Source organism: Lepidochelys kempii, chromosome 9 (assembly GCF_965140265.1).
Source record: "Lepidochelys kempii isolate rLepKem1 chromosome 9, rLepKem1.hap2, whole genome shotgun sequence".
Classification (NCBI taxonomy): domain Eukaryota; kingdom Metazoa; phylum Chordata; order Testudines; family Cheloniidae; genus Lepidochelys; species Lepidochelys kempii.
The window spans coordinates 53,098,435-53,125,562 of NC_133264.1; the positions used below are offsets into that span (position 1 = coordinate 53,098,435).

At 42.2% G+C, this 27,128-nt stretch overlaps 2 protein-coding genes across 2 annotated transcripts in view; one reads left to right on the plus strand and one right to left on the minus strand.

Annotated features, from left to right (window-relative positions):
* The window catches only part of KY (kyphoscoliosis peptidase), a 32,270-nt gene extending 11,556 nt beyond the window's left edge, over nucleotides 1-20,714 (plus strand). Inside the window, exons 5-11 of the mRNA XM_073358909.1 lie at nucleotides 359-415; nucleotides 2,973-3,055; nucleotides 3,925-4,033; nucleotides 8,660-8,777; nucleotides 15,944-16,132; nucleotides 17,821-18,011; nucleotides 19,805-20,714. Of these exons, the coding sequence (XP_073215010.1) occupies nucleotides 359-415; nucleotides 2,973-3,055; nucleotides 3,925-4,033; nucleotides 8,660-8,777; nucleotides 15,944-16,132; nucleotides 17,821-18,011; nucleotides 19,805-20,709 (1,652 nt within the window). The 3' untranslated portion in view covers nucleotides 20,710-20,714. The remainder of the gene's footprint in view (nucleotides 1-358; nucleotides 416-2,972; nucleotides 3,056-3,924; nucleotides 4,034-8,659; nucleotides 8,778-15,943; nucleotides 16,133-17,820; nucleotides 18,012-19,804) is intronic.
* A 3,435-nt stretch (nucleotides 20,715-24,149) lies between these two features.
* The window catches only part of CEP63 (centrosomal protein 63), a 51,363-nt gene continuing 48,384 nt past the window's right edge, over nucleotides 24,150-27,128 (minus strand). The window contains exon 16 of the mRNA XM_073360355.1: nucleotides 24,150-25,655. The gene's annotated coding sequence lies outside the window, so the exon portion shown is untranslated. The remainder of the gene's footprint in view (nucleotides 25,656-27,128) is intronic.

The window sequence follows — 27,128 nt, forward strand, 5'->3', positions numbered from 1 at the left end:
GACTTGAATTTCTTCTATACAGTAAGTGATTTGGCTGGCTCACTGGCAAGATGGAGCACAATGTTCCCAGCCTTCAGCCTACAATAGAAGATATCTGACTGTGAATGTGCTGTCTGGTACCTTCATGATCATAGGACTGGTGGGAGGGGAAGCTCTCTTTACTCATCTCTATCTTGTGCTGCTTCCATCTACCTCCCTCATGGGCTGTATGCAACATGATATGAACCATAGTGCTAAGGACAAGGAAATAAAAGCCTGTCTTTCAACCCTCCATGTATTTCACATAGACACACTACCTTTCTCTACCCTTTTGTACTTCTCTGCTGTTTATCTTACCTCAATTTTGGCAACCTTCTAGGTTTTCAAGAGAACAGGAAGAGCAGAATGCCCCTGCCTGGTGGAAAAGACCTGCATGGTAACTATCCGCTGTATTGCGGCTTTCTTTGCTTAGCACAGCATAGTTTCCTCACTGCAGTGAGCACCCCCAACGGGACACAGATTCACTTTTAGAAATAGGACTCATGCTGATCACAAAAATGATGTGGCACTGGCTAAAAACAACTATATCTAAGTACATTGACAGCAAATGAATGATTTCATTTCTGTCACTCTAAATATGCTTTGTACGCTGTATTGTCTGGGATTCAAAGTCAGGATGGTTTGGTGGATGTCAAGCGTGTTTTAGACAGACTGCATGTGCAACATAACTGAGAAGTCTGCTTTGCAAATGGGCCTGCTACACATTTCTAACTGCCAACGTAGTAGTTTCAGACTACATGAGTTATTGTGGATTTGGTGTCTGTGGGGAGCCTTTGCAGCTATAACCTGACAAAGACGAAAACTGATAACCAATTTTAAAAACCCATTTGGCTCCCAAAAGGCAAGAAGTAATTTTCAGAGCTGAATAGAATAAGAACCTTTCAAATGTGTAAATCTGCTTTATCTCTCTTTAGGTCACTGTAATAGCCCCTTTTCAGTGAAAACCTAGATAAACAAACAAGCCTGTTAGAGAAACAGATGTTGTTCCCTCCCACACTGTTTTAGGCAAATCTGGCCCAGTAGGTAACAGAAGATGCCTGTTGCTTGTGATTGGATTGGCTGGCTGGCTCTCCCATTACAATGAAGGCTGTTGAACTAAATCTGGGGGAATATTGAGGAATCCAGGCTCAGAGATTTCTGCTCACTTAACTGGCCAGTGACGGCGGGGCTTCTGAGAACAGAGATGCTTCCATTAACCAGATCCAGCGTGGGAGCACACTTTCCACTAAGGATGAGGAAACCAATTTACTTCTTAGCCTTAAACCAGAGCCAAAGAGGAGACCCGCCCCAGTTCCCCAAAGGACTAGAGACTAGTCCACTAAGGGGTCTCACTGAGTTCTACTTGGGGCCATCCTTTTGAAGGGTGGTCTTATGGCCTATGCAGGAGTCAAAGGTTGCAGCAAACAAGCCAATGTCTGAGATAGCAGCTGTCCCAACCTTAGGAGTGTCGATACTAGGACCTGAACAGAGCACTTTAGCAGCAGGTGAAGCTGTATCTCCTCACTATCTCCTAATGCAGGAGAGGTTGTACTCACACATCACCTCACAGAAGGCAGCCTGTTCTGGCAGCCCCTGCATGTCTGGGATGGCCTGGGGACTGTCATTCCTGCCTCCCGTTGATGGTGCTCCTGCAGATGGGAGCTAATAAATGCTCTGTATGTAACCACTCTTGTCTGCTCAATGTGGTGCTCTATCCCCCTCTAGTGGTGCCTAGGCCACAGATAGCGATTGATCAGACTGCTTCAGGCAGGCTTTAAGAGCTGCGTATTGCAGTAAAGGCTCATGCTTCTGTGATCCTGAGTCACAGGTTCAATCCTTGCTATTGACAGATGACCCTCACCTCCAGCGGCATAGCAGTACATATAGTGTAACAGTTCCACATCCCTGGTTCTCCACTTGGTTGGTAACATAACTTAGTCTTTCTTCATGCCACTGCAGCTGGGTGCCGTGAGGTTACCAACCCTTACACTTTAAGCAGTTCCCTTGCTATTTATTGGCACTCAGAATTCAAACAATAAAAATTTAAACTCTAATTATCTTTTTTATTCCCCCTTCCCTCTTGCCTCCCTGCAATTTAACAGCCATAAAGCAATATCTGGAAGAATCTCTTAATCCCAGCATCGCAAAGGGCATGATTCTTGTAGCTCTGACTTGCTAGAATGGCCTGCTAAGTGGTGGTTGCAGGAAAAAAAAAGATTTTTGTTCACTATTCAAATGAATTTTGGGGTGCTATCCATTGAATAAGTGATTATGTGTGGAATATGCAATCAGATATATATACTTGGTGAAATAAGGGGGGAAATATTAGAATAATTCATTTGAAAGTATTACAGTATTCATCACATAAATTTAGGGCAATTTTATTTCCTTTTCCCTGCTGAGTAGAATCTTAAATCTCAGTCCTGCAAAGCTTATATGTATCAGTGAATTTACTCACAGCAGTAACCTCATTGATTTCACTGGCACTGCTTCCATGAGTAAAGTTACTCCTGTGCTTTGCAGGATCAGAGCCTTTATCAGTCAAATAGTGCCATATATTTTACTGAGACTACTTGAGGACTATGGAGCTTGCTCTTGGTGAATACTATTTGACCAGCTCTAGGTCTGATATTCTAGTGTTATCAGTTTGGCACCTGTTGGAGATCAGACCCTATTTTTACTGTCAGATTTTTCTGTGCAGTTTACGTTGTGCAAAATATGCAAAGAGGAACTCCCAGCTCAGACATGCACAGTGCAGATCTGACTGTCTTGGATGGGAGGAACTGATAAAGCAGATACCTACAGACCAGAAGGGTCCTATTCAAATGTCATCTGATGCACAAACATCAAATTCAGTCACCGGATGGGAAACTCTGCTGATAGCTCTTGCTCTGATGTTTGGCCAGTTACAAAGCCTCTCCTTTCTGGAATGATTGTTCCATGTTTGTTTCCAGCATATCCATGGGACAAATCCAGTCTGAAATCCATGACATTAGACCTGCAGCAATTTGAGAAACTGGATGCCTATGCATCAAAGGTACGTCTCATTTAACTCAGTCTTCCTACAAGACCACACTGTCTTCAGTCATTCAGGAGTTCGCTCCCTCCCTGGAAGACTGAGGTGCTCCATAGGGGAATGAGGTGATGATGTCCTTCATTTTGACCTAGGCTTTCAGAATGTCTGCCCCAAAACTACACTGAAAATACCTTTCCCTGGCCATTTCAACTGGGAAATAGCCTATTCAGGAAAAAAGCATGACCAAAAATATCTGTCACTATCAATGTGGACTTACAGCTTTGAATTTCCACTGATGACTCATCTGAAGCTCAAGTTTAAAAAAAAACACACAGCTGCTTTGTTAAGAGATAATAGAAATCAGAGTGTGTGCAGGGGATGATGGGGAATACTAGTGGTGATATATGACTATTGGCTCTTGCAACAAACAGTGACATCGATGAAGATTTTGTGTGTGTGTGTGTAGATCTAAAAGCAAAATATGCTTTGTGAAGGAGGTGATAAGCATAGATGCATCAATACTGTACTTTGGTTGGTAAGGGTAGCTATTCTGTGATGAAAAGGTGATCTTTGCCTTGAAGATTAAACATGTCTGGCCCACAATAATCCTAATCTGTGTTGCCTTTAAAAGGAACTAGTCTCATGAGCATTGGAGTCCCTCACCAAGACAGCTTCCAGTAAGTTGGGGAATGAGCAAACTCAAAAGGCAGTTGTTACAGAGCAGGTACTGGTACTGCCCATCAAGAAACGCAGAAATGATCAGAGGCGCTGCCAAACATGCAGAAACAAAAGAAATGTCATAGAGGGGCCCCTATTACTTCAACAGGAAGGTAGAAACCCTTTAGTATTTTCTCACTTGAACCCTCTAATCTTACTCTGTACAAAAACAGGTGAGTGTTAAGAACAGCATAGAGGAACTGGTGAAAGCCCTGCTCCGAGAAGCCCGGACTGATCTGGAGAAGGTCAGAGCTGTTTGGATGTGGATATGCCATCACATAGGTAGGCCGAGGTCCTGGACTCCCACAGCATTTGGCAGACAATGCTGCTGCTGTCACTCTCATTATATTGTGATTGCATGTTGTGAGTAGGTTTGTAGGGGGCACATGGGGCAGGGGAGGAGAAGGGGAGCCCACAATTCATTCTGGATAAATAAAGTCTGCTGTCAGTATCCAGAACTTTATTGAGAGGTTATCTTGCTATCTATACGTCTGTACTTCCTCTCCCATCCCTGCCAGTTTCCACCAGGGTGGTGTGTCAATGATTTCCTCCTATGTGACAAGCCTGAGTTTCCACCTGATTTGTTCAGACATGCCACAGCACAAGTCCCCACCATGCCAGTGACTGCAGCGTCAAAAATGCTAGGTTGTAACATCAATAAGACCATGATTGTGACATGTAGCCTCTCCCCTGTTGCCAGCCAGCTCTGCTAGCTCACACACATTTATTTTGAGGGGCAGGGGGAAAAGGGAGAGAGAAAAGCCATGATCTCACACTGTGCCTGCCCCACCCTACTAGGGGCTGCAGTTCTGCCTGACCTTTACGTGGACCACACAAGTGGGTTTGTGTGGGGCTGGAAGCTCTTTACACACTGCACCACCAGGTATGGGCTGGGCAGACTCTGGCCTTGAACAAATAAGGCAGATGACTGCCATTTACAAGCAATGGGCTCCTCTGTTTTTTCATATGCACAAGTGGGTAGAGACATGCAGAAGAGAGCATGCATGCTCAGCAAGGTGTGATAAATATTCTTTTTCAGCTACTTTCTATAACATGCGTGTGATTCTTTAAGTGTTTAATTTGCCAGGAAGCTAAGTCCTGAGTCTGCAAACCATCTCTGACCCTGCAAAGCACACAAACGATCCTTACCTGCACAACTTCATTGAAGTCAGTGGCACTAGTTGCCTGCAAGATTACGCATATGCAGGATCAGGGCCCAAGAGAAGGGCATGTTTAACTCCCTCTCTCTCACCCAGACTTATAGACCGAATGTATTCTTCTACCGAAAGCATGTAACTAAAAACCTCAGCGTGAAGCCTGTTCATACTGGAACACAGAATTTCCAGTAAAAGTCTGTTTCTGGCAACAAATGAGCTGCAGCTACCCATGCCAAGAAGTGAACGTTCCCAGAGCGGGAGTTTCCCAGTCCTCAGAGGTGCAAAGTAGATTTACCACTGGTACAAAAAAACTGCCCAATACAGTGGAACCTCAGAGTTACAAACACCAGAGTTATAAGCTGACCAGTCAACCACACACCTCATTTTGAACTGGAAGTACACAATTAGGTAGCAGGACACAAACACACACACACGAGCAAATACAGTATTGTATTAAACTACTAAAAAAAAATTAAAGGGAAAGCAGCATTTTTCTTCTACATAGTAAAGTTTCAAAGCTGTATTAAATCAATGTTCAGTTGTAAATTTTTAAAACCACCACCATAACATTTTGTTCGGCGTTATGAACAACCTTCATTCCCAAGGTGTTCGTAACTCTGAGGTTCGACTGGACTGAACATGCCTTAAAACAAGGAAAAACATTTTCCTCAACTCCACCTGAATTACATTTTAAAATATACATTGTAGATTTGTGCAGTCAACCACCACCATGATAAATAATGGAGCTGCCAACCCCACTTGTTCAAAAATTATGAGTCAAACCCTAGAAAGACATGAGATTGGCTTACAAATCAAGACATTTAAAATAGAGAGGGGGAGGCCCCCCTAGTTTGTGAAGTTTTAGGGCATGGCTACACTGGAAACTTCAAAGTGCTGTCAAGGCAGCGCTCCCATGGCAGCACTTTGAAGTGCGAGTGTGGTTGCGTGCGAGGTCTGGGAGAGAGGTCTCCCAGCGCTCCTGGTAATCCACCTCTGGTAATCCACCTCCGAGCGCAGCTCCCTAGTGCTTGGAGCTTGTCTACACTAGCGCTTTAAACGCTCTGACTTGCTGCGCTCAGGGGGGTGATTTTTCACACCCCTGAGACAGCAAGTTAGAAGACTATAAAATGTAAGTGTAGACAAGCCCTTACAGGGCCAGCTCCTCTGCCATCTATTATCTAGAGAGGCACTACAGGGTTCTTTTTCATCTCTCTCTGCAGCCTCTCAAACTTCAATCCAAGTGGCTTTAGGTTTTACCAGTACTGCCTCTGGGGCTTCAACTGCCTCGGGCTTCCCCCAGCTCAGGACAACCTAGCTCTGGCCCCAGGCTTCCATGTCCCCATCATCCCAGGCTTTTTCCTGGCTCAGAACCCTCTGGTTCTGGCTCAAGGCCTCCCAGACTTCTTGCTGCCTTTGGTCCAAAAGATAAAACTCCCAGCTACCTCTCCAGGGTCTCATCCCTGGCCTTTTCCCCACTGCCCTGTGCTCCTTCCCAGGTGCATTTGATCACCAATTATGCTGCCACCCTGTTGCCTAATTGGGCTCAGTCTCCTAGAGACCCCAGTGAATCAGTGTGGGGTTCATACACCCCCATTATATTCACTCTTAGATGACATGCCTGTTATTTATTCATGAAATGCTTAAAATAAGCAATGTAACAGAGAAACTGAGTCATGCTACCACAACGCATTCCAGTGGGCCTCTAATAATTCAGGCACCTATTTAATTGACGTTTATGTTTATACATACCTATGCCAATTAAAAACATACAGTATGGAGATGGAATAGTTGTATTTGATCATAAAGTCTATCCTCCTAAAAGTGTATGAAAACATATCACATGTTGAACAAATACCATAATTTAGTAAAAGATGAGGATTCTTCTGTATAACAAGGAGGCCGCTGGGAAGAGAAGGATTATAAGGTTTTGCATTAATCTCTCTGTTCTGAGGTTCATTGTAGGACAAAACTAAAAAATGCTCTTATAACTGAAGATCCCATCAGAACAACTTGCTTGATTTATAATACCTGGGAATCCATTTATTCCCATTCACATTCTTAGGATATCTCTGATGCACTGTTATGTGCTATTCCCACCACCCTGTTTCACAGCTCTTTGTTCCAGTTCCCTTTCCATCCTCCCTGGTGATGGGCATGCAGGAGGGCAGACACTCTGACTTCCCCTTTGCAAACAATGGATTACAATTTGGAACCAGGAATTTAAGTTCTGGCTAGTAGATGACCTTTGGATTGGCACATTTCATTCCTCTAAAGGAGATCTTTAGAGCAGCTGTTACAAACTGTGTCATGGTCTGGGCCACATTTTAAAAAAGAGAACGTCTCCTGAACATCTCGCCTCCCATCCATGTGTATCATCCCTCTAGAAAAAAGCACTGCATGTATTTTTAGCTGTGTCATCTCATGCACTTCAGCAGCTGGAAACAAGGAGCCAGCACCATGTGACCATCTTTCTCTATGTATCCCAACAGCCAGTGCTCCGCAGATCACTAAGGGGCCTTTGGAAATCACTACTCTAGAGCTTCCCTTCTCTCATGCCCTCAGGAGCAGACTTAAAGGCAATTATATTAATGGAGTCTTTCAGATGAAAGTCAAGTTGCAGCATTTCATCACTCTGTGCAGGACTCACAGGCTCTCTTCTCCTGAACAACATTCAAGGAAGGAGGAATGTTACATGAGTGCTGATGGCACCCTTAACCCTTTGTCAGAAAAATATGTTCATATTTTATAAAGACTTATGGCCATAGTCAAGGTTACTAGGTATTCAAATTAACTTTCCTGGGCCACTTTCTCTAGCTCTGCCTGGAATAAACCCTGGTTTGTTTCATTTTTTGTATTTATTTTGAAAATAATATTTCCTGCAGCTCAAACTATAAAGTCCCCGCCCACATTTAGCTCTGAGCGAATCATTGATTTTACAGTTGGGTGACTGAAGCAAAACGAAAAAAAATGGTTCATTTTGAACCAAAACTAACATTTTTCAGGCTGAAAAGAAAACAAAAAAACAAAAGGGAAAAAAAACCAAATGAAACAAAATAATTTAAAAAATGTTGGGGGGAGGGATTAGTTTATTTTTTGTTTTTTGATCCCTAACTAATTGGTTTCAGTGTTTCATTTCTTTTGAGTGTTTTTTAAATTATATATAAACTTCTAAACAAAACATCTTTCAACACATTTGTTTCAAAATGATTCAAATGAACTATTTTGACTTTTTAAAAAAATTATTTTGGGAGGGCAAAAATTTGCCAAATTTGACCCAAATTCATTAATAGTTTTGGTGCCATGGAAAGGTGACAATTACCCAGTTCTACCCACATTGATGTGTGATGCACTCACAACAAACTGTTCCATGTTTTTCATTGATTAGATACTTTCAAGGATTTTTCTCTGATATTGAGGACTTTACATTTTACCCTTTACTGCCATGATCCTGCAATTGGGGATGGATCCTTAAGGAGACACACTGGCTCTGCACAGAAATAAGTGTCTGCCCATTTGGATCTGACTGAAGAATCAGAGCCTAGGTTTGCAACTTAGTTCCTTAGGAGATGCATGCAGAGAGAACCCAAAGCAGACATTTACAGAGGAAACATCTTCGTACAGCTCCTAATACAGATCATTTCTCTTTGTTTGTGCTTCTTGGAGATGAAAATGATCCAAACATTTTCTATTGCTCGTCAATCCCTTTGCCCCAGGCTTTTGGAGGACCTTTATTTTGTCTTCATTTCTCTAGAATACGATGTTGTGGGCTTCCATAACAAAGCCCAGAGGTCTTGTGAGCCAAAGGACGTCCTTCGCACTGGGAAGAGCGTTTGTGCAGGGTACGCTGGGCTCTTTCAACAAATGTGCAGGTAAATAAGATCACAAACGTTCAACCCCCGGGAGAGTTAATACTGTCATCTCTGTGCCTACTCTATCTCCCTTTACATCACCTAAAATGACTTTAAACAGGACTTGAAACTTTCTCTTTCAGACTATGCTGTGGAACAACAGCAAGTCCTCAAAAGGTCAATTTTGATTTCCCTACCCCCCACCCCCCACCATAATTTACTTTGTGCCATCTGCTGAGCTTCGCATTGCATTAACATAATGGCAGATGAATACATGGAGATAATTTAGTTAGAAGAGGCTGTGGTTTTTTTTCTTGGAGTAGCTGTGTATCTGAAGGTTAAAAGAATGGCAAGGCTGAAATACTGAAGAACATTATCTGCAACCAACTCACATGCAAGAGGTAGTCATTGAAGCCCAGGCTTAAGCTTTTCCAATATTCTCTGCAAAACGCCCCACACCTAAACCAGAATAATAATACCCAGCTCTTATATAATGCTTTTCATCAGTAGATCTCGAAGCACTTTACAAAGGAGGTCAGTATCATTACCCCATTTTGCAGATGTGTTGTAATTTCATGACCACATCTGTTCACCTTCCGCATGCCAGTAGCCCTGTTGACTTCAATGAGTGAGCAGGGTTTGGCTCTCAAAGGATTTAGAATAGGGCTTGACAACCAATTATATATCCAGCTCATGTAAAAGGAGGCTCATTTCATTGCAGAAACTATAAATTCCTTTAGTATGAATGAAGCACAAATTGCTTCTCCAGTGCACTTCTCCATCCCCAGTAGAGAAAGGATACAGCTCTTGTATAAAGTAAACCCTGGGAATCACTGCTGATGCCCCAAATGTTTGTAATAGTTTGGTTTCATGAACTAATGATGGTGATAAGAAATTAATTTTGCACTTAGCAGAAACCTGGGCTACCAAGGTCCCTTTCCAAATGGAGCCCCTTCCATCAACTTCTTGACACACTGACTCCCATTTTATATAAGCCTGGGAAAATCAGATTTTAATTGGCACATATCAGTAATTACTGACTTCTCTCCCCACCCAAGAGCCACCGGAAGCATATTCCCATTAGTAACTGAAGTTTACTGTGAGGGAAACTGACATTTTAAAAATATTCTGTAAGATGCTTATGTGGAGAATGCCTGTAGCCAACAACTCAGTGTTCCGGGTATCTATTCTGCTTTTTAAAAGAAAATATTAAAATTACGAATTGATAATCAACTATGATTTTATAATTGCATTTTATGTAACAGTTATTGCTAGATTTTCCAAATGTAATTAGAAAAATGTACTGAGAAACAAACCCTTTTGTTTATTAATAATTAATATTCCCAAGGGTATTTGTATTATTCACACTCTCCACTCATCTACTCACTACTGAAACATTTCCACACAGATTCCTCATTCTGTGATTTTACAAAACCCCCAGGCATCCAGTCTGTTTTGTCTTTATCAAATACCAACCAGATATTGGCCCAGTACACTCTCCTCCTGACAGACAATTGTTACCTCCTTTCACTCACGTGGCTAGCCAAAAATTTGGTGTTTTATAGATTGTTCCAGTTAGGAGAAATTGGTAATAGGTATTTTTTGATGCAATTTTGTTTATTTACAAAGAATGTACGAGGTCCCATTTCCTTGAACACAGCTGAGGGAAAGAAAAAATAAATAAAACAAAACCAGTTTCTTTGCTGGCTGTTCCAAGCCTAAAAGCTTTTTCTCTTAGCTTTCTTAGTCTCAAGGTCACATTATCAGCCTTCTGTTACTGTCTGCTTGGCTTTCTCTCCCTGCTTCAGCTTGTGCCCTCTCTCAGACACACACACACACACACACACGCAAAACCATACTCTTGGGGGAATTCTGCGCTACTGCATGTGCGCATAATTAGTGAGCCACATATATTTTAAATTTTTTGCACAGAAAAAAAGCTTCTGCCAAAATGTTGCTGCAGTTCCGCCCTTTGCCCACCAGGTGGCGATAGAACAAAGCAGCCCCACCCGGCCAGCCAGGGAAGAGAAAGAGCCTGCCGTCTTTGCAGCCCGTGTCAGGCCAGGTCAGGGGCTATGGGGAGACAGACAGTATGGGGCTGCTGGAGGGTGGAGGTCAGACAGGGGCTCATAAGGGCTAGTGGGAGAAGACAGACTGGGGCAGGGGATGAATGGGAGTTGAGGCGCAAGGCCATGGGGGGGGGAAGAGAGGCGCAGGGCCACATGGTGATGGATGCAGAGCTACATAGGGACACGAGAGTGGCTGGTGGGGGCTCAGAGACACATGGAGACAGGAGGAAGGGGTACAGGGACACATAGGGACAGGGGGAGGGGTACAGGGCCAAATGGGGATGGGGGGAGTGGGTGTCTTAGTGGGGGTGGAGGGACACATGTGGATGGGGAAGATATGCCTGACTGAATGGGCGAGGCTAGGGGTCAGCCAGGGTCTGCATGGGGGAAGCTCCCTAACCATCCCTTCCCGCCCCTGAAAAAAACCTGTTCCATACTTTTCCCACCCATAACCAACAAACCGCAAAGTTCACACCCAGGCTCATTCCCAGCAATTTACTTCCCTCTCCCTCAGCTCCTTCATTACCCCTGACTCCCCCAAGCCCTTGCTCTGCTTCTCAGGGGTGCGGGAAATACAGCTGCATATTGTAGTTTAAATGAATTATCACTCACCGTTCTGTATTAATATGCCTAGTAAAGAATCTATTTGTCAAAAAAACATTTCCCGAATCTTTTTTGTTGTCTGTATTGTTACAGACATATTTGCTGATAGATATTTTGAAATAAATGACCAAAAATAATTGAAACTGGTGTGATTATATTGTGTTATTTTGACAAATAAAATATGCAGAATTTTAAAATATTGTGCGCAGAATTTTTAATTTAATTTTTATTGCAGAATTTTTAGTTTTTTGGCGCAGAATTCCCCCAGGAGTAAAACCAGCTCCACCAATCAAAGGCCTAGCCCCTATATTTGAAACCTGTTGGGCCACATGATTCAGCTTCTATTCAGCTTTTGCATGTGTCTGTGTTTTGGATGCTACTGCTATTGTTTCAGCCACCTAATCGTAATGGTTTCTTTACATTTATCCTGAATGCAAGACAGAGGCCATGCCCAACCTACAAGGATTAACTCAACCCATAATACATTTCCTCTGTTTCTGTTGCCAGACAAAGACATTCCATTCTAGAAAGAGGACCTAATTTCCTCATCTTACTCTCCTTGTACACAATTCAGGTAGTCTTTAACTATGAAGGCAGTAGGGAAAGAGCAGAACTCCTGGTTTTGGATGTTTCAAGGGCCACATTTTTCAAAAATGAGGACCTAAAATTAGTCTCTTAAATCCATATTGAAGCAACCGTAATGAATGAACTGAGCACCACACAATTCCCATTCATGTCACTGATTGATCCTCAGTCGCTTCAGTGCCAGTGTGGACAAGGGTTCAAGGCACAAATGATGGGTGGATCTCTCTTCAGCTGGCAAACCTCCTATGACTGACCAGATGAGAGTCCCGTAGCAAGGGAAGGCCATTAATGAAGACCAGGGCATTTTTAGGAGGTTGGTATTGGGAGGTCAGCACCGAAATCAAACATTTTTGGAAATGAATGTAAACATGAGTTTTTACAAATACTTGAGCAATATTAAATTATCCAAAATTGGCTTATCAGGTGGCAGTCAGCAAAATGCAATGGCTTGTTTTCTGGGACCACTGTAACCCCATTGACAGGTTTCAGAGTAGCAGCCGTGTTAGTCTGTATTCACAAAAAGAAAAGGAGTACTTGTGGCACCTTAGAGACTAACCAATTTATTTGAGCATAAGCTTTCGGGAGCTACAGCTCACTTCATCAAATGCATCCGATGAAGTGAGCTGTAGCTCCCGAAAGCTTATGCTCAAATAAATTGGTTAGTCTCTAAGGTGCCACAAGTACTCCTTTTCTTTTTGTGACCCCATTGTTTGTGATGGTGAGATAAATCAGCTTAGGACAGCCTTAGCATGGACATGGGACCTGACTCAACATGGCTAGTATTAATATACACAAGCATTTGCACTTCCCAGGTTTCAATACAATAAATTTTCAGCCGAACTGACTGGAGTCTCCAGTGTAGACTTGATCATAGAGTGCCCTCATGCAGGCATTATGGGTTTGAGTACATGCAGGCACCCAACTGGCCTTCTCCTGTTGCTTTCTACCTTTTCCATAGTCAATTGTCCTATCATTTTAGTCTCTAATATGGAATCCCCTTCCCCCTAAGTGCCATGTACCATTGCTGTTGTCCTTCTCTGGAACATTTCTCTCCCCTCTGACCCACCCACCCTCTTTTTTTTATGATGAGTTCACCGAAACTGAGCCCAGAATTGAAGGGAAGGATGTGCCATTCAGATACATAAAGGCAGTGTAACATTCTCCATATTAGTCCGCATGTTCTTTATCTTCTTTTTAACAAAGGCCAGCATCTTTTATTGCTTTTAATTATCTCTGTGCATTGAGCAGATTTTTCACTGAACTTACAATGATAGCATCACCACATGCAATCAGCTTAATCATTTCTTCCAATCCACGTTACATTGCACTTAATGTCATCATCCACCATCATGTGGTCCAGTCTTCTAGCTTTGTTGGGTATTTCTTGAGTTCCTCACACTTCTCCCTATTACTCTGAACAATTTACTTTATTTGTATAGCATTTAGATGACAAATGTAAGAAACCCTGTTTAGTTCATCTTCCTGCTAGTACAGGGTTGTTCCTATATTTTATATTCAGCCAGCACTTCGCCAAGTCCATTGTTAAAGGACTCTAGCAGTAGTGCATCTACCACTTCCCTTGGGAATCGCAAATAAATTCTAGTTTCTCTCACCCTTGGGATAGTTTTACTAATTTCATCCTAAATGGGATTGCAGGGGTGGTAATTTTGGGCAGAATATGACCCTTGGCATTCTGTTTAGATATGTTAAATGCTGGGATTTTCAGAGAGCTTACAGGAATTAGATACCCAACTCACCTAGACTACTTGGCAATTCCTATCTTCAATCTTCCTTCAAGTCAATGGGCCAGCTCCTGATCTCAGTTACACTGGTGTAAATCCAAGCTATCTCCATTCACATCAACAGAGCTACTCCAGATTTACTGACGTGAAACAGAGCAGAATTTGGCTCACAGGTGATCAAAGATTGGCAAAGACATTGTAGGTCACTTTGTTTGGCCTTCTGCACCATCAATAAGGTTTCTGATATAATTCTCCCTCTAGTCTTGATCAGCCTGTTGATTAATACTTCCACTGACAGGCCATCCCTCATTATCTCTATTTTATGGTCTATCCCATGCCAGGCTTAAGCACATGTTTAAGAAATGTTTACTCATGTGTACCCTGAATTTTATCTTCGTTTTTTTCTTTGAAGGCCTTTAATCTTGATCACCCTATTTCACAGATAATATAAAGAAGTCTCTGCCCTTTAATGTGTTTATATAGTGGTAGCATGTCACACCTCATCTCTCCTTTCTCCTCAGACTACCTAATTTGAGCTCCTTCACTGGCTCTCAATTCATCACACTCCATTTTTAGTACCACTGCAGTCTCTGATCCTTCCCTAAAACAGTATCTTCCTCTTAGGGCCTGATACAAAGCCTACTGAAGTCGATAGCATCCTGGGGTCCATGAGTGGGGCTCCTATGCACAACCACAACACAAATAATACATAACAATCCAAATTAAGGTTTTACTAGACCGATGTGTAAAACTGCCTTATTACCACCCTAATGTTACAGGAGATTTCTTTATAGATCAAAGAATGCCTCTACTTTTTTGTGGAGCAGCAGCACACTGTGAACTCACAGCCGGTGCGTCAGTTGTCCACCTTAAATTTCTTTACATCACCTGCTACTATCCAAATATCCATCCGTCATTGTGTAGCTCTCCTTCTTTCTGCCATATGAATCCCTTTGCATCTCACCGAGTTAAATTCACATTCCACAGATAATCTTGTTTCTAAAATACAAATAATTTATTGCTTTAAGGATCTGCTCCATTTAATACAAGATTTTTCAATAAAGCAGAAAAATTTCAGTTCCAACCTATTCAGAGGACAATCTTCTGCTTAAATGAAGCAAATTTGGACAAACCATTCACAGGATTCCAATGTGTTTAGATCCTGTTTGATCTCCCATGGCACAGACACTGATTCATACAAAAATCTATTTTAATTTTATTTGCATAACAATGTCTATTCCAGTGGATGGGTTCTGTCTCATTCTGTATAAAAATAATATGAACTGATCTTTCCCCCACCACCTCCTTAATGCATTCTCAGAGAAAAACTCAAACTGTTTTGTTTTGTTTTTTTAAAACCAATTTCCCTCCATTTAGGAAAAATCTAGGATGCCTTACTGCAACATTAAAAATCTGGGATCACTTATTTCAGAGACTGATAGCCATCAATTTTCAAGATGATAATCAGTCAAGAGACCGATAGCCACCATCTTGAAAATTAATGGCTGTCTCTAATTTTGGGTAACGTTGGAAGTGACTCTAATGAGTAACAAGATGGAGGAAATTAAGCATGCTCGGTTGTCATAGTGGATGTAACACTGAACTAGAGAGAGGAATCATACAAGGAATGGAAAAAAAGATACCCTCTACTAAAATAGAATACACTGCCCAAGCCCTCAGGAAAAGGTATGGTCAGAGATCGATCTTACTCTATATCAGAAAGGCGTCAGACTGTAACACAGTTGGATCAATGATGGTACTCAGACTCCTGCTGGGAGGCTTTATCCGTCACAGCCCAGTAAAGACAATCTCTGCTTAAGTCCACTAGCCATGCAGGGCTCAACCAGAATGCATGTTTCATGACTGGAAGAAACAGAATGTATCTCCTACATGGAGATATCTGAGGGAACGCTGTCCAACCTGGGATGGTAGGATTATAACCGCAGTTCAGTTGAGCCCAAGAAGATAGACACTGCACATGAAATCAGTATTTCATCTGTGAGCAATAAGGGCATATGGGCTAACAATCAGAAGAAAGAACTAGGTGACTACAGGATTCTGGGTTATAATGCTGATGGAAACACTAATTTTCATGGTCACCCCTGTGCAGCTCCATGATTTCAACTGTATAAAAATGAAAAGGCCCCGATGAATAAGATGCTGCTTTGTAATACCCTCCTTCCCTCAGCGTTGCAGGTGTACAGTGCATGACGTTATCAGGATACTCTAAAGGGTACAGTTACAGACCCGGACAGTCCTTTACAGAGGGTTGTAACCATGCCTGGAATACAGTTTACCTTGATGGAAGGTGGCATCTGCTGGACAGCACCTGGGGAAGTGGCTCAGTTGATGATTCATGCAGCAAGTTCACCTTTCAGTATGGTACCATTTATTATTTTAACACCCAGAGCTAGGTCAACATGGGGCACAAAGAGGGCCAATGTGTGTAGCAAGGGGGTAGTGTCTGGATTCAGCTTTAGTTTAGTATTTTCTGGTTTTGGGGGGAGAAGCAGCTGCTTGTGGTTCAGTCCTTTTGTTATCTGTATTTTTAACTTATGACGAAGACACCTAAGGTAACATTTCCCAAAGCCCCTAAGTAATTTAGGAGCCTCACTCTCATTTTCCAAAATAATTTAGCCAGTTAGGAGCCTAAATCTCAATGACAGTCAGTGGGACCTAAGACTTCTAAGGGCCAAATCCTCAAAAAGTATTGAGGAGCTGAAATCAATGGGAGTTAAAGGTGCTTGAAGATATGGGCCTGTCACTTTTGCCAGCAGGACGGAGGCTGCAGGGGTAAAATTTTCAAAAGCACCTACAATTGGGCCTTTGAACAAATAAAGCTCCAGAATTCAACAACTCACCGCGGGATTATACTTGGAACTGAAGATAATCCTCGCTCTCTATTGTCCTTACATGGAGCAGATCTTGACTACCTTTTAAAAAGATGGGGTAACATGAGCAGTGAGCCATTCCCAACACCTGCTAATATATTCCCCAGATACTTACATTAAAGTATTTGGCCTTTCAAAAATGTTCAAAATTCTGCTTTTATTCTGGATTAAAATTGAAGTATATACATGTGGTTGGGTCTTTAGTTATTTCATATACTTAAATGAATGGCCAAAAAACATACTGTAAAACTAGGTTTTGTAGTAGTGTAAGCCTAATGGGAAAGCTTTAAGGTGTGCCCTGTATATTAAATCACTCAATTGTCTCAAATTCCTAAATCCTCTATTTTTTAATTAAACAGGCAATTCCAATACAATTGCCTAGTGGCAGAAGGAGAAAGCAAATGAAATATTGGGGGCTTTTTAAAAAAATTGACACTATTTCTTTTTCAAACTATCAGTCTGATTTTCAGAGGTGCTGAACACTTACAGCTGCTCCTGGGAAAAAAAAAAATTCAGACCACATACTCCTAAGAGCACTTTGCCATTAGTTTTAAAACTGGTGTAAGGTTCACCCCAAATGCAATTATAGAAGGGGCATCATTCTCAGATCTTGTATTTTGATTGAATGGTTTGAGTCTGCTTCTGAATCCTGTAGCCTGATATCCCAGATGAGTTTGCATTTTCATATATGTAAAAAGGGGCCTTGGAGCATGTTATACGAGCATCTGGAAATTAAGCCTCCAATCCTGAAAATGCTCATGCACATGCTTAACTTGATGTATAAAAACTTTCCCCCTGAAGTCAACTGGGGGCCACTTGTGCTTAAAGATAAACATGTGCATATATATCTGCAAGAGATAAGCCTTAATGTGGTGGTTTGTGGATGAGGGGGTTGAATAAAGAAACACTGCCTTGTGGACTGAAAATGGGATTTGGTTGGGAGTTTTGGGTTACACAGGCAATGTAGGAGTGGGCCCTTCTCCTCTCCCCCACTATTCACGTGGCAGCAGTCTATTTAATGAGACAATAGCAGCTGGGCATATTGCCAACAATCCACACACTGCTTTCACTTCTAGAATAGTGTTACATTTAATTTTTGAGATGCATGGCTGAAAGTTGTTACAAGTTATTAAATACTTTCCATTTTTTGCTAACCTCTTCCCTCTTGTTCCAGATATAATGAGTTTTATTTTCTTACGCACCCGGCCCTATTTATTAATAATCACTTCCCAGAAAACAGCAACTGGCAGCTCCTGAAGCCAGCTCTGACACTGAAAGAGTTTGAGAGCAACATGTCATACAAGGCTCACTTTTACAAGCTGGGCATGCTGGCTGCACATCCAGGCACGTCCATCATCCAAACAGGTAACGTCACCAAACAGAACGTCACCCAACAGGAGACATTACAGAGCACTCGTGTCTTGTACAGATCTGGATGAGTTACATTCCCCACTCACTGCTGACAAATAGGTAGCATGAGAGGCTCTCTTCCCCAGCGGGCCCAATTTTTGGCTGTTTGGGGTAAACCATAGTTACATGAGGCTAAGGGGACTACAGAAATACCCAATGAATATCATCTGCTTGCGGTTTCAATCCCAACCGTGTGAAATCAGAAATGTTATTGCAAATTCCATAGGGGCTAGTTTAAGTAGCCCAATATTAGCAGCTTTTCATAGAGTGGACTCATCACTGGCACACCCTCTCATAGTGTGGTGTAGCAGGCCCTCCTCCTTCAGCATCCCCAGCCTCTCTGGCTCTGCAATGGTCTGCCTCTTCTTGGGACTCAACCCTCCAGCCAGGTCACAGAGTCCCATCCCTTCCAGAACAGAGTACAATAAACTCAACTTAATTGAACATAGCTCTTTGTCCCTACCTAAGCTCATTCTTAGACTCATCAGCCCTTCCCCGGGCTCTGCATGTGTGGAGCAACACCTTCCAGGCTCTCTCTGGAAGCCCAGCTCCAAATTCAACAGATCTGCTCCTTCAGATTCCTTGCTGCCTCCCTGGACTTCTTCCTACTGTGGCCTTCCTTCAGTCCCTTTCCCTCACCTGGCTCTCTGTACATCTGGCTCTTTCTGGGCCTTTCCTCCATTCCGTAGCCACCAGAAAGGGACTATATAATTCTTCCCCTCTCCCTGCACCTTCTTTCTCAGATGGCTTCCTCCCTCTATTCTCATCATGCAGCCCTCCCCACAATGGGCTTCATCTTCACTTGGGCTTCGCTCACCCTCCAGGTGCCACTAGGTACATTAATTGCTCCAGTTAACTCTTTCATCACTTAGCTGTAACTCCAGCTAGAAAATAAGGGCAAGAGTTTTTAAAAAATGGGTGTCTACAGTTCCACTCCTAAATCCTTATTTACTATAAATGTCTAAATAAGCACCCTGATTTTCAGGACTGGGCACCAGCAGGTCCCTTTGGCATCAGTCATTTATTTAGGTGCTAGCTGTTAATTTAGGAGTTGAATTTTAGGGTACCCCCCCTTTTTTTTTTAAATCTTGGCCTTATTGTAGGGTTGCAAAAGTAGAACTGTCTCAAGCTGTTCAGGGGCTTCAACCAAGAGGCCAAGCACTTAGCAAGATTAAAAAGGGGAGTGGATAGTTATATGAAAGATAAAAATATCCAGAGTTGTCATAATGAATACTAACCCTCATGCTTCAGGCCTTAAATCAATCTTGAGGTACTACAGATCAGGATGAGGATAACACAGAGAGCAGATTTTCCCATCTCTTCCTATGGCGGGGCTCTCTCACCTTCCTCTAGAGCAGCTGGTGCTGGCCACTGTTGTATACTGGACTAGATTTTGGGTCTGATCCAGCCTGGCAGTTCCGGTGTCCCTAAAAGGGTGGGCAGCTTGAGTTGTAATACCAGAGTTCACACAGGCTTCCATCTTCCAAAGGATCCATGAGCACTGACCAGCTTCATCTCACTTAATATAAAATCGGATAAACAAGTGTCCCAAAACAACAACCCCATCTTGTTCCTTGGGGGGAGGGAAGGGGGACACACTGATTTGGCTAGTGGTTGACAAGTTAGATCCAGCCAACTGCAGCCCTTTCATTTCACTGATTCAGTCCTTCAGGTTATACTGTGCAGGGGTTTTATATAAACAGACTGGAGGAAACTCCTGAACAATTTCTTTTCTTTGTATTTCACAGTAAACGGAAAAGCAACTATTTCTATTGAGAGTCGTACTCCACTATTATTTACATTTAGCCTGCAGGGAACTAAGGAACATGGTTTAATGACATTAAAAAAGAATGGGATGAGGCTGGAGATTTATCCCCAGAAGACTGGGAATCACAAACTACAGGTCTTTGCCAAGCCCTGCAAAGGCTCAGAGGATCTCTACAACTGTGTGTTAGAATGCATCATAGAGTGCAACTCTGTGGACAAGAGCATGCATTTTCCAAAGGACCTATATCAACCTGTTGGACCTAGTTGGTTCACAGAGCGGAAAGGATTCCTGAGGCCATCACACCCTGACCCCATAATTCACACCAATGATGGGCGGTGTTCCATCACTTTCACACTGGGTAAAGATATAAGTGTCCTACCCTCACTGCAGTGGGATAACACTAGCTTGACCGAGGATATGAGAAGGCGGCACATCATGCAAATCCATCGAGGAAACCAAATTGAGTTTAAGATCCATCTCCCCCACGCAGGAAAGTTTGTTCTTCAAATCTATACCAAGAAGAAGTCAGATCCAGGCAACTACAATTACATCTTCAACTACCTCATCTCTTGCCCAAACACCGAAGTGAAGTGGCCAGTTTTTCCGCAGAATTATAGCAACTGGGCAGAAGGCTATGAAATACTGGAGCCACTTGCTGGGCTACTGCCAGCCAATCGCAATGTTCAGTTTAAGCTCAAGATGCATAGTATAGCAAAGGCCTTTGTTGAGGCTGAAAACACTTCTCCTCTGACCTTGAGTAAAGATGGTTACTGGGAGGGAACCTGTAATACTTCCAGCTGCACAGAGGTGCGTGTCATGGTGCAAGAGAATGCCAATCACAATTTCTACTCAAACATCCTGAAATACAAAGTAGATACCCAGTAAACCATTCTCCCATTCTTTTCATCATCATGCACAAAACAACAAAATTTCAACATGTCCAAAACCCACATCATTTTGTGTGCCCATTAGCTCCCTCCACCAAATCTATTAATCCAACAAATATGGAGCAACATTCAGGTATCTTTGGAAGAGCTAATGCAATACTACAAGATCAAAACTAGCAAAAATCTGTAATGGTTACAAAGGGAGCAACTGCTGTACGGAATTCAAATTTATTACAGACACTGTTAGGTGATACCTTCCAGAGAAATGGGTTGAGGGAAGCGATTGACTTTTTATGTCCACAGTTCATTAACATATCAGCAGTAACTGTTGGTTTCTGAATTATTGTTTTTCACCAAAAACATTTATCAGGGTTACTCCGAGAAGAATCTGAATAGTCATGGGATAGAGAAAGGAAGCACCTTATGCTTTCACAATAGGACTCTGCAGTAGTTTAAGACTCTTTAAACCAGGGTTCCTGTGTATCTCTAGCATAGTAGCAAAATTCTTAAGGGGAAGAGATGTGCTACTGAAAGAAGATACACTAAGTGAAGGCTTTCTTGTGCATTTCATTGTCTTACAAATTTACATGATACTGCGAAATGACTGTTTTTACACTAGATCTTCAATTCAATAAATACATTAATTTTTACCTTATTACTTGGATGTTTGAGTTGTAAACACTTTTGCTATAGAGTGGTAACTCGGCTCTATCTAGCACACTACAGTTCTTTTATTTCAACCACAAAAGGAGCTTTCTGCCATACGGGAGGTTACAGTTAAACTGGGAATGTTAGTTCTCAAAGCCAACATTTAAAAATAACCCAACCTGTCTGTCCAAGATAGACTTGCTGAATATGATGGGAAAGCTGGAGTATTGCCATAACAAGAGTAATCTGTGGAACTTTGGCTCTATAGAAACACACATTATTGCTAATATCCTATAGGAACCATAATTTTGATAGATGTCCTATTCATAGAGGAACTTCCATGCAGAAGGCAAGAGGAATAGTCTGGTTGGTCTCACTTTTAATAGCTGATGAAAAAAAATTTTTTAAAAAGCACCCCACAAAATACACTTCACTTTCATGAAAATGTCAGTGTGCATATACTTCAGTATATTCCAAGGGGTAGCATTTTGTTTTAACTTGATTTTTTTTCCCCCAAAACAACGAAGTTATAATTTCTTATTCTATTTCTTGCACTCATGGAACAATCTGAGCTCCTTCTGTTGGCAAAAATATTGTTGGGCAATTCCTTTTCCAGAATGCCAGTGAAAGCAGTGCTTGGGGGGACTGCGTGCACTGTGCTGTGGTGAAGGGACTCCGTGCAGCATCCAGGAGCAAAGTAAAGCTGCCCTCAAACAGTCTACTGTCCCTGGCCTATGGCAGGTCTGGGTGGACTGCCAGCTGCTCCCCATAGAAATGCTACTGGTGCTAATCCTAGCCAGCAGGGAGCAGATTCCCTGGAGCGCAGAGTACATAACACAGCAGGGATGCAGACAGAAGAAAGGGAAACCCAGGGGTATTCTGTTTGCTCTGACGAGCTCTGTGAAGGATGAGCCAAGACTCCTATGACACCATCAGTGTGGGCCGAGGAATACCTTTTCCCTTGGACCACAGCTTTCAGCTGGAGAAGGTCACAAGGTTTGACAGAGCCCTCTTGATTTCATAGAAGTGGATCCTTGCAGTGTTTCAGCTTCACCCCATTGGGTGAACTGTTACCTCTCCAGCTGGCCTTCAGCCGTGGGGAATTTCAACATCTGAAATGACTAGTTTGGCATATTCCCTTACACATGTTCCATCCAATAACAGTGGCATCAGAATCCAATATGGCCAGAGTTGGGAGTTGCCAGTGGGAGATAGGAGCACAGTAGCCTCTCGAGTGTAATTCCAAGGGTCAGTCCTACAGCCTGCTATCATTCCCAGCAAGTACTCCTGCTCAGGGTCCAGCAGCCAGCCCCATGCCTCTACAGACCAGGCCAACACATAGCTACACACTGCTCCCAGAAGCCTATGCTTGCCCCCAAGGTCTAACCTTAGAAAAACCCCTGCAAATGCCGAGAGGGAGACAAGGCTCTGGCTCCTCTTCCCTAAAATCTGCTTGTCACAAGAAAGTCCCTAGACCTTCACCCAACAGATAAGGTGGCAGGGGGAAGAGAGTTGGAACTGGGGCAGGAGAAGCCCGAATTATTCATATAACAGATGCTCAGAGAGCAATAGCAGTAAGAAGAAATTGCCCTAAAGTAAAAGTAGTTTCTTTGTACACATTCCCCATCACCTATCACGATAACAGTCTCCAGGACTCATTTTGTCCCCTAGGCTACAGGATACTGTTATTACCCTCAATACAACCAGTCAATTTGTTTTAGTCTCTCTCTCTCTCTGTGTGTACACCCCCACTCCTTGGATTAAGTAGACACATGACCTAGATGCAATATCACACATGGATAACGAACAATCTACTGTACATCTGATGCCCTCTCACATATCTGGTAAGACCACCATTAAAAGTCTTGCCAAGATGGCAACCTTTCCCTTTCACGTGGTGCAGACTAGAAATCAAGGCACGACTCACTACAAATTGGGTTCCACATACAGTATTGTTTTTAATTAAACAGAAGGCAAACGTCTGGCTCAGCCTTGCAACTGTGTAAGAAATTCTTTGGTGTTATTAAAAAGGATGAGTTCAAAGACAAAAAAACCCCTCCAGCTTCATTAATTATAAAACTGCTAAGACCAAGTAATTATTCCGAGGGGATGTTCAACATTCAGAAGGCATAAATGAATGCACGGAAACCCTGCAGCCCCAGATAAAAGTGCCATAAAGCCTGGACTCGCTGTGCCATCTCCCTCCAGGATAAACAACCCTATTCCTCCTCCTCACAAAACGACAGGTACACTTTACAGTTTTATAGCGCACATTATTGATACATCAACTCTTCCCACCAATTCAAATGGACTATTATCCTTCAGTCTGAAAGGGGACTGGGAGAGTTTCTGTAACCCTGTGCCATGCAGAGGAGTAATTACTCTGAGCTAAGAATTCACATTGCCAGCTGTTATTTGCTAATGTCAGAGGTCTCATCCTTTTTGATATTGGTAAATTATTCTACACACATACAAGTGAAGAACTTTGATAACTGCCTCTCAGCTCCTCCATTTATCAATTATTATAGCTAATTGCTTCAATAATGGCCCAAATGTAATAGCGTATTTAGGCAGAGTGGATTTGATTTAAATCAAATTGATTTAAATCACCAAATCATGATTTAAATCAATTTGATTTAAATCACTAGTCAGGAAGACTCGATTTAATCATGGATTTCTACATAAAAGTGCATTGTTGGTTGTTATAACCTTAATATATACTCTTCACAACTCAGAGATTGATGTAGGTTTCATTTTTAGAAGGTACACAATATACATTTTTAAACAGCGATTTATTTTGAAAACTTTTCAGATTAGTTTTACAGCTGTATCAGAAAATGAATGATTGCTTGGTTATTCATTTACCAATGGTAATTGAAGCAGATATTTATGAAGTCATTGGGAGGTGAACTATCTCCAATTCAACAGGTTAATCATTAATATTCGGAGGATTTTCTTGCCATGCTGTATTAGGAGGAGATCACCACCAGACAGACATGTAAATGGCTTTATTTAACTAAAACAACAAGGTTAAGTATTCTGGATTTTTTTCTTCAACAGCAAACATATTTTATATACATATAATATATATAATAAGAATTAGAATTTATAATCCCTATTCCATGGTGAGATATCTTTGAGCTATAATGTATCTTAATTAAAACTATCTTTAGATTGCTTTTTGAGGAAAAAATTATCAAAAAAATCAGATTTAAATTAAAAAAAAATCAGATTTTATTTAAAAAAAATCATTGATTTTTATCCAGCTTGTATTTAGGTGCATGGGATGTTGATGGAATAGTATTTTCATGCCTTTTATTACAGTGCAAGCAAATGGCATATTGCCTTTGATATCCCCAAATGAGTAGGGATAGCTGTCATCTTGCTTTGTTTTGAGCAGTATATTGGCTTCATATCTCAGAATGTGGCTGTATAACCTGACCTGATGCAACTGGGGTGATTGCTCCTTTCATGGCACAGTCTGTCTGTTAAGTTTCTTTCCTCTCTACTTACCACCCACAGCCTCCATAATTGGGCATGTTTAGTGTTGCTCATCTGCAACCATCATCTACTTCAGGATTTACCAAGTTTTGCTAATCATAGGGCAAACTCCTGGCACCTATTGGAGTCAATGGGAGTTTTGCCACTGACTAGATAATGGCCAGGATTCCATCACCCTAATGTTTATATACTCCAGTTCATGGAAGCCTTGAGATCCTTTGCTATTGTTGCCCCTTTGGCCTGAGTGGTTAGCCGATATATAGGGCCTTGTTGAATTGTTTTCATTGACCTACCTCTGCTCCAATTGAAGTCAGAACCAGAGGAGAGTCAGACCATCACTATGCATGCTGGAAAATCCTGCCACCACAGTGTGACTTCAGGCCCGATATGTTATATGGGAAAGGGAGTGTCCATAATAAATATCACATTGAAAAAAAGGGCACTAGGTCCCATTGTGTGACAGAACAGACTCTGGAATGGCTCTAGAACCATCATTCACATTTATCAAGGACAGCTGGTGGGACCCACAAATCCTCCACATTTTGAAATTCCCCAGGCACATGAGGAGAGCTCTCAAAGATGCACTGACTTATAGTTGACGGGAGGGGAGGAGAGTGGGTGAGGCAAAAGCTTCCAACAACAGAATATAATCGCCTTTGTTTCGACAGGCATTACTTACCACCTTCACTGGATGGTCTGGATCAATGGAGCTGATTATCACTTACGGCAAGTCTTCATGGGGTCTGTGATTTCAGGTCTTGTCAGCGTGTAAAACTGATGAACAGTTGTGAAAAACTAATAAGGACAGAGAGAAACAGGGAGTGGCAAATGTGGGGATGGAGATGCTAATACAGCACAGTGTACATTTTAAATCAGACTGCATTTATCAGTCAAGCTATGCAGCAGGGTGCGGAGTAGTGTGAATCAATGCCCACCTGGACCATGCTCAGGGAACCCACAGCCTTGCCAAGGAGGGACAGGATGAACATGAGGGGAATGGAGTCTGAGCAGCAGGAAAAGGAAGCACAACAAAGGAGCAGGAGGAAAGACAATGGCCAGGATCTAGGGAGTTAGGTGTGCAACTCACATTGACTTTCAATGGCAACTGGGAACCTAACTCCCCTAGGGATCTTTGAATCTCTCACCTAATATATAACAGGGGCATAAAATTCTTTCTGATTGGTCAGCTGACAATTTATTACAATAACTTTGACTCAGTGGCCTATTCATTGTGAGGACTCTTACTGGAGCCATGTGGCAGCATTAGCTCACCACCTTGTCACGTGACTGGGTTAGCCAATGCGGTCCACTTTATAAATGAGGCTAGTACATAAAACAAAGGAGCTGGTGAGGATAGATTAGGAATTCATTCTTTATCAACAACAAAAGCATCAAGCTTGGTCTCCAATCTGTTCCCTTAGATGTGACAGAACACACACTGAAAACAGTCAAGGACAAGTGCCTTAAAATGTACTCCTCCTGTCAGAATGAAACGACTTCTGAGAAGCTATCTGGCACACTGACCTGACTCCTAAAACCACTCTTACAATTCCCACCAGCTGCTCAGTGCTCTCTAAAACAGCTGTTGTACAAATATAGTGGCTCTCATTCATGTGTGTTTATCCCTTACACTCTACTTCACCTTCTGTTCCCACTGCTCCTTTTTTATATCCATCACCATAGTGAGAATTCTGCCACCTTTCCTTTCTTTGTTTTCTGCTTGTGTATTTTGCTGCTTCAGTATCTGTGGAAGCAATTTAAGAGCAAGATGGAATCGTATGGAAATGAACAGCACAGCACGCAAGCAGCCAGGTGTAGGAGTTGCATGAAGCTCCAGGAAATATTTACCAACAGTACACTAGGAGACGAGAGCCTCATTTGGAAAGTGTTTTCTCCCCCACTTAGGCCTGCTGTGTACCTTGTTTTTTGAAAAGAGCATAACAACCTCTTGGAAGCAGATGGTCAGATTAATTCCCTGGAGATGGTATACAAATGAAAACTCACTGGCTGAAAGATTTACTTTGTGCCTTTTTTTTTTGGGAGGGGGGGAATGAGAATGGGAAAAGGGATTTTTCCTGTTTTGCTTTTATTTATCTTTTTTATAGATATAAAAATAGTTTTAAATAAATAGTTTACACTGGAATTTGCTCCGGGAAGACATCACAATCTCCATGACAGTGAACACACACACACACACGCACACAGTCTCTCCTAGAACAGAGACCTCTAGCCTCCTGAGCCAGTGTTTCAGATGGAGATGTACTTTCA